This window comes from Coregonus lavaretus (assembly GCF_964263955.1).
Source record: "Coregonus lavaretus genome assembly, contig: SUPER_35_unloc_1, whole genome shotgun sequence".
Taxonomy (NCBI): Eukaryota; Metazoa; Chordata; class Actinopteri; order Salmoniformes; family Salmonidae; genus Coregonus; species Coregonus lavaretus.
Window position 1 is genome coordinate 1,997,795 of NW_028167181.1, and position 12,969 is coordinate 2,010,763.

Consider the following 12,969-nt stretch of genomic DNA (forward strand, 5'->3'; position numbering starts at 1 on the left):
TTTTAAGTTTTCCTAAATGCACTTCCCTCGCATTTTGTATTAAAGTTGGTTTACTATGACTACAACTACCATAATACCCTAAAGAGTAGGGCTAAACATGGCAGGCTCCTCTGCAGGAATGACTGCATTGCTATGTAATATAAATAAACAAATTGCAATATTTTATCCAATGATTACTTCTCACCAAAGGCACAGTTGGTGTGTGATAAAGAGAATATGTACGTCTGTCTCCCGATGTCAGAGTCAAGCCCAAACAAAAAGGTAGGTCCACGGAGTGATTGCTAACGTTAGCTAGCTCGCACTGGTGTGCACTGTTTGTGTATCGTGTGCGCGCGCCTGTGCAAGTTAGCGAGGGTGAGAGTCGCACAGAATTCAGAACCACATTCCCTTCCGTATTTAGACGTTAAAAACCTTGATGCGATTGATTTATAGCTGGTCGTCTGCATGATAGCCTCCTTTCCAAATATGTAAATATTGTCCTCCTTACCCCTCTCTCTGCCTTCAGAGCATCCTCGCAGGTTGACTTGACAGATTTTGATTAGGTATGATGATGTCACTAAAGTTTTGCTGATATTCCGCATTCAAAACAACTGGGAACTCATGACGTCAGTGATCTTTAGGTCGGAAAGTCGGAGCTCTAGAAAGAGGACCGAGTTTCCAAGTTGGATGACTGTTCAAATCCAGTGGCGGCTCCTGAAAAAATTCTCAGGAGGGGCAATTTTTCTGATGATTTAGGTGACCTACACACATTTAAAAAAAGATATGTCCAGCAACAACATGAAGACAGGGGCAGCATATAAGTCAATACCAGAAGCATTTATTGACTGATCTCAAAAGTGTTGGCTTACCAGGGTTGGTGGAGCCCTCAGTTTCATCTTTGCCTCGCAAAGCTAACTCAAACACTCCGCAAAACTTCACACACTGGATTAGCCGGCTGAGGATGTGGCGGTTCTTGCTAATGTCGTAGTAAATATATTTGTTATAGTGAATATGGAATATGATATGTTGAGTAAAATGTTGTGCTAAGATCTATTTAGGTCAGGAGCTGGTTATAAGTTCTGTTCCTATCCAATAACAATGGACAAAAGGGTCCTATCTTGTGAGCCTTGTCAGCAGGTGGCCAAGGACAACACCCACGCCATAGGCCTCTCAGTTCTTCCAACTCACGAGTTCTTGCTCTGAGGACACACACACACACAAACACACACACACACACATCATCACTGTTAAACACACACACACACACACATCATCACTGTTAAACACACACACACACACACACACACACACACACACAAAAATCCCCTCTCTTAGGCTGAACATTTGAAGACAGAGAACCCGACTCAGAGCCAATGCAACAGTGACAGTAGCCTGCAGGGGACCTCGCCCAACTCATCAGGACCAATCAGAAGATCAGAACTACTAGATTGAACCTACTTCATTTATTGCATAAAATGTCTGCACACAATGTTTCGGGGCTCTCTTCAGATAATAATAATAATAATAATAATATGCCATTTAGCAGACGCTTTTATCCAAAGCGACTTACAGTCATGCATGCATACATTTTTGTGTATGGGTGGTCCCGGGGATCGAACCCACTACCTTGGCGTTACAAGCACCATGCTCTACCAGCTGAGCTACAGAAAGTGGATACTCATGGATGCGCATTGCAATTGTAAAATGTCAACACAATTGGAGACACCACGTCATTTTTGGAGACATGTTATTGACAGTAAACTATTGTAGATGCGACTGCTAACTAAATAAAACATTTTAGCTGGCTAGCTAATCATCTTAGCTAAATGTGGGGCAAACAATTCAGTTATTTACCGTTAATTTGAGGGATTGGGGTGAAAGAAATCGAGTTACATAGTGATACTTTACGATATACTGTATTGACAATATCGCAATATTTTAGCGCTAGTTGGCTGTACCTGCACCAAAACACCATTATTGTTCCTTCATAGCTTGTTCTCAATCTTTTCACATTGGGAGCCAATTTGTTTTCAGCACTTTTATTTCCATGACTGATCAAAACTCGTTCTCATGGCTTTCTGATCCCTCTGCAACAGACATATGGTGCGCAATAAAATCACAGTATCGAATCGCAATACGTATAGAATCATGAGACTCGCAATGCTGATGCATATATCTTATCGTGAGGTTCCTGGCAATTCCCAGCCCAAGTTCATTTGCCACAACAAATCTCTTCGCTAGCAAACGCGATGTCTTCTCCAAAACGGCAATGTGTCTCCAGCAATGTTTACTTTTTTGACGTTCTATGGCATCTCCACTTTCCAAGCATATATGACCACATGTAATATTTTGGTAAGTGATGCAAATAGTGAACTATGTAGGGCCAGGATGTAAAATATATGTAGCTGCAGCAATTTCTCTTATCTGATATGGTAAGTAATGGGGCTTAATTTATAGCTCCCTAAGAGTTTGACGAACGGGTCCGTGAACGCGATTCCAGATATATTTACCTCTGAATAAACTGCCTTTATTACACCATATCCACATCCAGTAAACTTGTGATTATCAACACTAACCTCATCGTTGTGGCGGCGGACAGCTAGCCTGTATCCCTCGTCATCCAGTTGAGTGAGTGGCAATGTCTTTTTTCGTTCGTACCAATTTTTGGAAAATCCTCGGGTGTAGGACTTTCCGCCTTTAGTAGAAACCTGTTGAATTATAAAATTTGGTCTGGGAGGTCCTAATTGTTTCGTTGCCAATTTATCTTCATTTGTTCGCCGACAAAAAGGAACTTCTTTCAAACAATCCACTCTTTTCTCAGTTACGTTCATGGTTACGTAACGTATGACGAAAGCGCGTAAGTGCAAGCCCACAGACACCCATTGAGATTGTATTGAAGGCTCTGAAATTTGAAAAAAATAGATTTTACATGGGAGTCTATGACAGACTTCTGGGCGATTTTCAACCTGACTGAAATCGCCCCAAAAGGGGGGGGAGCCATTTGAAGCACGACTTTAGCCTGATTCGACATTTAGTGGCAGTGTGGCACTGTGGCAGATCAGACGTATAGATTACAACACTGATAACTACTGTTGCCGTGATATAATTGATTAGAAAAAAAATCCCTTCCTTTTCCCGTTTGGCAGTGCGTCGCCCATATCGCCCTATTGAACAGGCCGCCCCTGTTCAAATCGATTTTCCCAGTCGGAGTTCGTTTTTTTTCGAGTTCCCAGTTGCTTTGAACGCACTGAATTCGGAGATTTCCGAGTTCCCTGTTTTGAACGCGGCAATAAGTCCACCAACAGAACTGTCTAAAATGCTGTACTGTAATGAATGACCCACATCTAAACTCCAATAACAGACAACCCTGCCAGTTAGCTATTCATAAGTCCAGTCTATTAGTCAGTTCAGAAAATGAAATCGTGGTGTTGATATGGTGGCCTCCCATTTGTAAGTGTTAATTTCTCTGACTGTATATGTGTGGTTGTAGTGCTCCCCAGGAGTTGGTAGGTGTAGTGGGTCTGGAGATCCATGCTCAGATCCACTCCAACACCAAGCTGTTTTCTGGCTCCCAGGTCGGGTTCCAGGCTCCACCTAACTCCCTGGTGTCCTTCTTTGATGCCTCCTTACCTGGAACGCTACCAGTGAGTTATCGTGCATCTGATGATAAACATGTCTCGTGTCAATAAAGGCTGTTTGTCTATTCACTGCATAATAATACAGTTTTTGTCCATCAGAACAAAATCTGGTCTATGTAACCTAGCCTACAATATGTCGATCTACATAGTCATTTTACCAAGTAGGCCTATGTTCCTTTCCTCTTCCTCCTCAGGTGCTGAACAGACGATGTGTGGAGGCTGCAGTGATGACAGGCTTGGCCCTTAACTGTACCATCAACAGGAAGTCTCTCTTTGACAGGAAGCACTACTTCTACGCTGACCTTCCTGTAAGTCAACCCCGACCCCATCTATCCTCCAATCACAAGCAGTCGTCAATCACATTTATTTCTAAAGCCCTTTTTAGGCTACATCAGCAGTTCTTGAATACAGTAACCCAGCCTAAATCATAGAGGAGACAACTTACTCCCCGGTTAATAAGCAGCTCTCATCGGTCGAAGCAGCAGTCTCTCCCCAAAGTAACTATCCTGTCCCTGAGCTAGGCTATAATTGAATAATGATGAATCTTGCTGAACCGGCAGAAAAGCTTATTGCCACGATATCTAGGCAAATGACAGCTTCTGTTCCTGCAATCTGTTAGCCGTTAGGAGTCAAGTCACGGCCAAGTGATATTCACCCTCACCTTGCTGCCAGGCGCTCCTGGGTCATTTTAGTGCCGTTATGATTTACATTTTATAACTTTGGCATCAAGACAACATGTCATAGGAAGAGTCGAAGAGATTCAATAGCAATTGCCCTACAAAGCCTCCCAAAAAGTTGATGATCCCTAAAAAGTTTCATTTCACTTTGGAAAGCCCTATGTTAATGTGACCTATGTAGAAAGAAATTACCCAGACATTACTCTTGACGAGCAGATGATGAGAAATTGTCGACTGAGAAAAGGATGAATTTGAATAATTTAAGTGCCTTAGCAGTATTATTCCATAATGTGACTTTCCACTCTCAAGAAAATTACAAGACATCTAGGAGATTTGTCTGTTACAGTGCAATCCATACCTTTCCTGTATTAGATGAGTGAAGAGTTTGAAAAGCTTCCCTAACTTTGTCCTAAGGTCATTTCTAATGACCAATAGAGTAGCTTGTGAGGGTTATTTTGGGGGGTCAGGGAATGGACTGTTGATCATCGGGTTGTTAGTGCAGTTGTCTTAATGTTATGGTATGTCAATATCCTTTAAATGAAGAAATGAACTAGATGACATGATGGTCTAAGTCATTCTAGTTGTTTTGAATGAAAGCATATTATCAACACAAGACCTGCCAAGCCTAGATTGTTAGAAGATTGTGTTGTCTTCTAACCCAACAGTCAGATTCATTGGAAATAATGTTATCTGGATGCTACAGCTGCATAATCCTTCCTCACAGCAGAGATAGATTATTTATTTCCGTAGCTCCGACATGTATCCCAGTGGTGAAATCCCAGCAGGAAGCCGAAAGATTATTCCCAAATCCCACCTCGTCTTGTATCCCCGTTGTGGATTTTCAGTCCGCTTACGGAGTGTTGCATCACCTCTCTCTTTGGGTTATGTTAAAACATGCACTGTGGAAACAATAGGGCCAGTTAAGATTTACATTTTCACCATGCCCACAAGTGGTACCAACGTTTATAAATATGTTTTTGCTTTCCCAGTAGACAACACCTGTATTTTACCAGGCCTGGGAAATAGACTGGGAATAGGGATTGAGAGTAAAAGGCCTGTATTGCATATTAAATCATGCTAATGCATTACCTTCAGTTGGGAGGGATGTTCATGCTCTCTTTATGATATCAATTATATAGAGAGAAAATAATAGCCATGATGACTGAAGCATTAAGCAGCACATTCTCTATTCAATTATTTTACTACCAGCCTAATAAAGTAGATAGAACTAAGACATAAAAAACCCATGCATTTAATAAGAACACAGATATTCCAAAATGGAGTTGTTCATTATTGATGTTCCTTGAATCCACGATTTAATTTCACACAACGAACACACTGCTGCTTATTAAATGATTTATGATGTGCTTGCCAGACCAGCAGCAGGAATGAATTGAAGTGGCAGGCAGGTATAATGTTTTAACAGCTAACCTAGTCTTAAAAACATCCACCAGCAGCTTCACACTAAGCTACTAGCAGATATGCGTAATTATACTTTTCTTGAGTGTTTTCTGTGCAGACGTTATCCCTGACGACTATTTAATGACTCAAATGAATCTGTTTGTGAGACGTGGATATACAGTCGGTACTGTAGGCCTAGTTGAATCAAGGGTTGTAGAGGGGAATCGTTTGGTGCATTGAATCAGTTGAAGACAGCTTAGATTCAGTGAACTGAATCTGAAAACTACTCAGTGCAGTGGCACATGCAGAAGGAGTCTGTTTGGAGAGATAGTGTGTTTTATAGGCCTAGATAGCTCTCAGGCTTAGATTTACTTTTCTGAACAGACTGAGTGCTTTAATACCAGACTGCTCATAAGGCTTTGGTGCTGGGGTGTGACTTGAAGAGCTTTAACAGTTTTTACCACCACTGGTCTGCATCCAACTTCAGCTGCCCCTCATTATGCAAAGCACCAACACCCCTTGACTGATAATGCAGGAATTGCAAATGATCCACCATTTTGGTGGATGCTAAGCGTACTAATGTAGCCTATGTGGGAACAGAAATGCATACAGTATGCTAACTAGGAGGCACTTGAGCTAATGAACTACATTTGCATTGACACTGACAGAGCTCTATGAGAGAATTGATTCTAGAAAGGGAGAAATCAGCATATTTTAATGCTATAAACCTGTATTTATAGTACACCGCTGAGATAAAATGGAACGTCTCCCTGGGCCCGTTATGTTTGTGTTGTTAAAGTGATTGATTTGTTGATCAGGTACAATACAACACACAGATGGTTATGGCTAATTACCTTTTTTCTCTCATACAGTGGGGGAAAAAAGTATTTAGTCAGCCACCAATTGTGCAAGTTCTCCCACTTAAAAAGATGAGAGAGGCCTGTAATTTTCATCATAGGTACACGTCAACTATGACAGACAAATTGAGAAATTTTTTCTCCAGAAAATCACATTGTAGGATTTTTAATGAATTTATTTGCAAATTATGGTGGAAAATAAGTATTTGGTCACCTACAAACAAGCATGATTTCTGACTCTCACAGACCTGTAACTTCTTCTTTAAGAGGCTCCTCTGTCCTCCACTCGTTACCTGTATTAATGGCACCTGTTTGAACTTGTTATCAGTATAAAAGACACCTGTCTACAACCTCAAACAGTCACACTCCAAACTCCACTATGGCCAAGACCAAAGAGCTGTCAAAGGACACCAGAAACAAAATTGTAGACCTGCACCAGGCTGGGAAGACTGAATCTGCAATAGGTTAGCAGCTTGGTTTGAAGAAATCAACTGTGGGAGCAATTATTAGGAAATGGAAGACATACAAGACCACTGATAATCTCCCTTGATCTGGGGCTCCACGCAAGATCTCACCCCGTGGGGTCAAAATGATCACAAGAACGGTGAGCAAAAATCCCAGAACCACACGGGGGGACCTAGTGAATGACCTGCAGAGAGCTTTGACCAAAGTAACAAAGCCTACCATCAGTAACACACTACGCCGCCAGGGACTCAAATCCTGCAGTGCCAGACGTGTCCCCCTGCTTAAGCCAGTACATGTCCAGGCCCGTCTGAAGTTTGCTAGAGTGCATTTGGATGATCCAGAAGAGGATTGGGAGAATGTCATATGGTCAGATGAAACCAAAATAGAACTTTTTGGTAAAAACTCAACTCGTCGTGTTTGGAGGACAAAGAATGCTGAGTTGCATCCAAAGAACACCATACCTACTGTGAAGCATGGGGGTGGAAACATCATGCTTTGGGGCTGTTTTTCTGCAAAGGGACCAGGACGACTGATCTGTGTAAAGGAAAGAATGAATGGGGCCATGTATCGTGGGATTTTGAGTGAAAACCTCCTTCCATCAGCAAGGGCATTGAAGATGAAACGTGGCTGGGTCTTTCAGCATGACAATGATCCCACACACCACCCGGGCAACGAAGGAGTGGCTTCGTAAGAAGCATTTCAAGGTCCTGGAGTGGCCTAGCCAGTCTCCAGATCTCAACCCCATAGAAAATCTTTGGAGGGAGTTGAAAGTCTGTGTTGCCCAGCGACAGCCCCAAAACATCACTGCTCTAGAGGAGATCTGCATGGAGGAATGGGCCAAAATACCAGCAACAGTGTGTGAAAACCTTGTGAAGACTTACAGAAAACGTTTGACCTGTGTCATTGCCAACAAAGGGTATATAACAAAGTATTGAGAAACTTTTGTTATTGACCAAATACTTATTTTCCACCATAATTTGCAAATAAATTCATTAAAAATCCTACAATGTGTTTTTCAGGATTTTTTTCCCTCATTTTGTCTGTCATAGGTGACGTGTATTACAGGCCTCTCTCATCTTTTTAAGGGTGAGAACTTGCACAATTGGTGGCTGACTAAATAATTTTTTCCCCCCACTGTATTTATTCCTTCCCTCTTCTTTTTCTTCGTCGGCATGCCAATAAGTATGATGAATGTTTCGTCTTTTCTAGCAGTGGTTGCCGTGGCAACGGGACATTGCGCTACCGTACTCACTTGTGGAATAGCGGCAGCCAGCACAGCTGCTCTTCAGAACAAAATAACAGATAAAATATTCATCCAGTTCGCTTTTGTGACTTTGAACCCCTCTCAACGAAACAACAATAATATTCCAACCGCATAATAATGAGTTGGAGTAACCAGCGTTTGGGGCCTACTATCCCCCAAAGTAACTAACGAATGGATGAATCTTAGCTCATGTTTAATGTATGGGATTGCTATTTTGTTCATAACACTCTTGACCCCTATAAATATTAAAGTTATTTCCAAGTTATTTGTAACGGTAAATCGTTGATTATGCAGGCCAAGTTTATTTTGGTATTAACCCCTTTTTCCTATAGTGTCTATAATATAAATGACTACATTTTATTATATAGTGGCTGTAATTAAATACCTAAGCCTGGTCCCAGATCTGTTTGCGAGGAGTCCTCTATAGGTAATACCTATAGTCGTTGTCATGCCAAATGTCAGGTTTATACAGCATAGGAGACCAGGCTATTACATACCTGATACATGAGACACATTTAGACTGCTGAAGCAAGCACACAAAATTGACCTTTTCTAGTTTAATGTGTTTCCTCCATCCAGGCGGGCTACCAGATCACCCAACAGAGGCTGCCCATCGCGGTGGACGGAACCCTGACCTACAGTCACCTGGGCGGCCGTAAGAGGAACACGGTGGTCACCAAGAGTGTCAGGATCAAACAGATCCAGCTGGAGCAGGACAGTGGCAAAAGCCTCCACGATGACTACAGGAGCCAGACCCTTATAGACCTCAACAGAGCAGGTAGATGGAGTTCATCTTCCCATCGGTATACCTCAACAACTATATACAGATCTAAATAGAACAGGGAGTGGCGAGTCAAACCCATGTAGACATATGGGGAGTGTAGGTAACTTCCCATCTCTCTCTCCCTCCAGGTGTGGGACTGATGGAGCTGGTGATGGAGCCAGACATGAGCTGTGGAGAGGAGGCAGCAGCAGCCGTCAGAGAGATCCAGCTCATACTGCAGGCTCTAGGGACCTGCCAGGGAAACATGGCTGGTGGGGAGGCCTGCATTGGGGACACAAACACTAACACACCAGGGAAACATGGCTGGTGGGGAGGCCTGCATTGGGGACACAAACACTAACACACCAGGAAAACATGGCTGGTGGGGAGGCCTGTATTGGGGACACAAACACTAACACACCAGGGAAACATGGCTGGTGGGGAGGCCTGTATTGGGGACACAAACACTAACACACCAGGGAAACATGGCTGGTGGGGAGGCCTGTATTGGGGACACAAACACTAACACACCAGGGAAACATGGCTGGTGGGGAGGCCTGCATTGGGGACACAAACACTAACACACCAGGGAAACATGGCTGGTGGGGAGGCCTGTATTGGGGACACAAACACTAACACACCAGGGAAACATGGCTGGTGGGGAGGCCTGTATTGGGGACACAAACACTAACACACCAGGGAAACATGGCTGGTGGGGAGGCCTGTATTGGGGACACAAACACTAACACACCAGGGAAACATGGCTGGTGGGGAGGCCTGTATTGGAGACACAAACACTAACACACCAGGGAAACATGGCTGGTGGGGAGGCCTGCATTGGGGACACAAACACTAACACACCAGGGAAACATGGCTGGTGGGGAGGCCTGTATTGGGGACACAAACACTAACACACCAGGGAAACATGGCTGGTGGGGAGGCCTGCATTGGGGACACAAACACTAACACACCAGGGAAACATGGTCAATACTGACATGTCTATTACAGACACACAAACCCAGACCATGATACTCCACCCCTTTGTCCTCATCTCTCTCACATCTCTCATTACTTCTCTCTGAATGTGTCTCATACCTACTCTCTTCCTATAGAGGGCCAGCTGTCTCATACCTTCTCTCTTCCTATAGAGGGCCAGCTGTCTCATGCCTTCTCTCTTCCTATAGAGGGCCAGCTGTCTCATACCTTCTCTCTTCCTATAGAGGGCCAGCTGTCTCATACCTTGTCTCTTCCTATAGAGGGCCAGCTGTCTCATACCTACTCTCTTTGTATAGAGGGCCAGCTGTCTCATACCTTCTCTCTTCCTATAGAGGGCCAGCTGTTTCATACCTTCTCTCTTCCTATAGAGAGTCAGCTGTCTCATACCTTCTCTGTTCGTATAGAGGGCCAGCTGTCTCATACCTACTCTCTTCCTATAGAGGGCCAGCTGTCTCATACCTTCTCTCTTCCTATAGAAAGCCAGCTGTCTCATACCTACTCTCTTCATGTAGAGGGCCAGCTGTCTCATACCTTCTCTCTTCCTATAGAGAGTCAGCTGTCTCATACCTTCTCTGTTCGTATAGAGGGCCAGCTGTCTCATACCTTCTCTCTTCCTATAGAGGGCCAGCTGTCTCATACCTACTCTCTTCCTATAGAGAGTCAGCTGAGAGTTGATGAATGTGTTTCATACCTACTCTCTTCCTATAGATGGCCAGCTGTCTCATACCTACTCTCTGCCTATAGAGGGCCAGCTGTCTCATACCTTCGTTCTTCCTATAGAGGGCCAGCTGAGAGTGGATGCCAACGTGTCCGTCCACAGACCTGGGGATCCTTGGGGCATCAGGACTGAGGTCAAGAACATCAACAGTGCCCGCAACCTGGCCAGGGCCATAGGTGAGTGCTGTAGAGGGCTTTTCACAATACTGAGACAAACCAGCGAGGAAGAGGCGAAGCGAGAAGCTCCACTCGCGTCAATCTGTCCACGCGAGAATACAGCGATTTAGTAGACCAAGTGGGGAGTTTTTTTGTATGGAGGTCTATGAGAGAGTGTCAAAACTGGTTTAAAAAATGGATTGCTAATTTGCTAAGTGAGGCTTATTTGATGTAATAGAAGCTGCATAATGTTTAGGTTGTTACGAATGTACGGATATACACTACATGACCAAAAGTATGTGGACACCTGCTCGTCGAACATCTCATTCCAAAATAATGGGTATTAATATGGAGTTGGTTCCCCCCTTTGCTGCTATAGGGTTGTGGGTTCGATAAAATAATGTATGCGCTAACTGTAAGTCGCTCTGGATAAGAGCGTCTGCTAAATGACTAAAATGGAACATTGCTGCAGGGACTTGCTTCCATTCAGCCACAAGCATTAGTGAGGTCATGCACTGATATTGGGCGATTAGGCCTGACTCGCAGTCGGCGTTCCAATTCATCCCAAAGTGTTTGATGGGGTTGAGGTCAGGGCTCTGTGCAGGCCAGTCAAGTTCTTCCACACCGATCTCGACAAACCATTTCTGTATTAACCTCACTTTGTGCATGGGGGCATTGTCATGCTGTAACAGGAAAGGGCCTTCCCCAAACTGTTGGCACAAAAGTGGAAGCACAGAATCGTCTAGAAGCGTTAAGATTTCCCTTCACTGGAACCAAGGGGCCTAGCCCGAACCATGAAAAACGGCCCCAGACCATTATTCCTCTTCCACCTAACTTTACAGTTGGCACTCTGCATTGGGGCAGGTAGCGTTCTCCTGGCATCCTCCAAACCCAGATTCATCTGTCCAGAGATCGCGTTTCCACTTCTCCAGAGTCCAATGGTGGTGAGCTTTACTCCAGCCGACACTTGGCATTGCGCATGGTGATCTTAGGCTTGTGTGCGGCTGCTCGGCCATGGAAACCCATTTCATGAAGCTCCTGACAAACAGTTATTGTGCTGACTTTGCTTCCAGTGGCAGTTTGGAACTCTGTAGTGAGTGTTGCAATCGAGGACAGATGATTTCTACGCGCTACAGCACTCTGTGAGCTTGTTTTGCCTAACACTTTGTGGCTGAGCCGTTGTTGCTCCTAGACATTTCCACTTCACAATAACAGCACTTACAGTTGACCGGGGTAACTCTAGCAGGGCAGAAATTTGACAAACTGACTTGTTGGAAATATGGCATCCTATGACAGTGCCACATTGAAAGTCACTCTTCAGTAAGGCAATTCTACTGCCAATGTTTGTCTATGGAGATTGCATGGCAGTGTGCTCGATTTTATACACCTGTCAGCAACGGGTGTGGCTTAAATAGCTGAATCCACTAATTTGAAGGGATGTCCACATACTTTTATATATTAATATACACTGGGAACACTTTAGGGAACACTTAAACAACACAATGTAACTCCAAGTCAATCACACTTCTGTGAAATCAAACTGTCCACTTAGGAAGCAACACTGATTGACAATACATTTCACATGCTGTTGTGCAAATGGAATAGACAACAGGTGGAAATTATAGGCAATTAGCAAGACACCCCCAATAAAGAAGTGGTTCTGCAGGTGGTGACCACAGACCACTTCTCAGTTCCTATGCTTCCTGGCTGATGTTTTGGTCACTTTTGAATGCTGGCGGTGCTTTCACTCTAGTGGTAGCATGAGACGGAGTCTACAACCCACACAAGTGGCTCAGGGAGTACAACTCATCCAGGATGGCACATCAATGCGAGCTGTGGCAAGAAGGTTTGCTGTGTCTGTCAGCGTAGTGTCCAGAGCATGGAGGCGCTACCAGGAGACAGGCCAGTACATCAGGAGACGTGGAGGAGGCCGTAGGTGGGCAACAACCCAGCAGCAGGACCGCTACCTCCGCCTTTGTGCAAGGAGGAGCAGGAGGAGCACTGCCAGAGCCCTGCAAAATGACCTCCAGCAGGCCACAAATGTGCATGTGTCTGC

The 12,969-nt window shown here is 44.2% G+C and overlaps 2 protein-coding genes across 3 annotated transcripts in view; both read left to right on the plus strand.

Annotated features, from left to right (window-relative positions):
* tmem154 (transmembrane protein 154) overlaps window positions 1–12,969 on the plus strand; it is a 633,868-nt gene that overhangs the window by 554,943 nt on the left and 65,956 nt on the right. The window lies entirely within an intron of this gene.
* LOC311110072 (glutamyl-tRNA(Gln) amidotransferase subunit B, mitochondrial-like) overlaps window positions 94–12,969 on the plus strand; it is a 31,611-nt gene continuing 18,735 nt past the window's right edge. The window contains exons 1-6 of the mRNA XM_084188628.1: window positions 94–261; window positions 3,470–3,623; window positions 3,812–3,925; window positions 8,861–9,059; window positions 9,194–9,316; window positions 10,821–10,934. Coding sequence (XP_084044754.1) covers window positions 98–261; window positions 3,470–3,623; window positions 3,812–3,925; window positions 8,861–9,059; window positions 9,194–9,316; window positions 10,821–10,934 — 868 coding nt within the window. The 5' untranslated portion in view covers window positions 94–97. The remainder of the gene's footprint in view (window positions 262–3,469; window positions 3,624–3,811; window positions 3,926–8,860; window positions 9,060–9,193; window positions 9,317–10,820; window positions 10,935–12,969) is intronic.